This window comes from Augochlora pura, unplaced genomic scaffold, assembly GCF_028453695.1.
Source record: "Augochlora pura isolate Apur16 unplaced genomic scaffold, APUR_v2.2.1 APUR_unplaced_7230, whole genome shotgun sequence".
Taxonomy (NCBI): Eukaryota; Metazoa; Arthropoda; class Insecta; order Hymenoptera; family Halictidae; genus Augochlora; species Augochlora pura.
In genome coordinates, this window is record NW_027587883.1 from 1 (window position 1) to 1,199 (window position 1,199).

The 1,199-nt window shown below is 53.4% G+C and overlaps 1 protein-coding gene across 1 annotated transcript; it reads left to right on the forward strand.

Moving 5' to 3' along the window:
• Window positions 1-72: 72 nt before the first annotated feature.
• On the forward strand, window positions 73-763 carry LOC144478063 (uncharacterized; the record flags this gene model as incomplete). The annotated part of the gene is made up of 2 exons (XM_078195782.1): window positions 73-123; window positions 234-763. Coding segments are annotated over exons 1-2 (581 nt in total), but the record flags the coding sequence as incomplete, so codon positions are not given.
• Window positions 764-1,199: the final 436 nt, after the last annotated feature.

Here is a 1,199-nt window from a genome sequence, read left to right on the forward strand (position 1 = left end):
TCCCCTCGAGATGGATACGATCCAAGGCCGAGGAGGAATGCGAGGAGTTCTTCGTCCAGACCGTGAAGAGAGATGCGACTGGGCGGTTCGTTGTACGACTTCCGCTATGCCAAACGAGGCCAGGTAAGGCGCTGGGAGATTCCTTCCACATAGCGCTCTCGGCACTCACCAGGCTGCGAAAGAAGTTATAGAAGAACCCTGCCCTCGTAAAGGAGTACGGTGAGTTTCTACAGGAGTACGAGAAGCTAGGTCATATGACTCAACTCGACCCTATAGACAAATCCCGACTGTACATCCCGCATCGAGCGGTCATTCGTTCGGAGAGCGCTACCACGAAGTTGAGGGTCGTTTTCAACGCCACGAGCAGAACCACAGGAGGTTACTCGTTGAACGACATCCTCCACGTTGGACCAAAATTGCCGAATGATATCACCTCGGTGCTGACCAGGTGGCGGCTGTACGAATACGTACTGGTGGCTGACATTGAGAAAATGTTCCGACAAATTCAAGTCGCCACAGAGGACCGCCGCTATCAATGCATTTTGTGGCGCTCACCCGAGACGGAGAAGCTTACTGCGTATGAGCTGAACACCGTGAAATACGGTACAGCTTGCGCACCGTATCTGTCGATGCGTACTCTGCTCGAGTTGAAAAAACAGGACGGCGACAAATTTCCACTCGCCGCTCCTATCCTCGAGAAAGACGTGTACGTCGACGACGTGTTTATGGGTGCCCCGGACAAAATCTTGCTGGAACAGATCCGGTGGGTCGGCCGCTAGGTTTCGCAGGAAGTGAACGCGTCTCCACGTCGCTCTGTGTTCTGAGTTCTGAAAAAGTGGTTTATTGTGCAGAAAGAATTAATCAAGTGTAACCGGTACAAAGCTCGTAACGAAGCGAACACTTTGTGATATAAATTTTGAAAATCCGTCCGGAATTGTTAAAGTTATAAGTGGTTAAAAATTCCGTTGTGCGAGCTTTGTCCGGAGCTTCCGGACGCTACCGCGTAGCGTCGGAGGGCGCTGCGTGACGCGTGCGTGCCTACGTGACTGTCGCAGTGTCGAGCAACAACGAGCAGGGATTGGCCAACAGCGGCGCGCCGCGGATTGGCCGAGCCAGACAAGCAGACAAGGACAGGACCACCCACTGCCACCTCACCTCACCTCACCCACCTTCCACTTCCACCCACCCACCCACTTTTT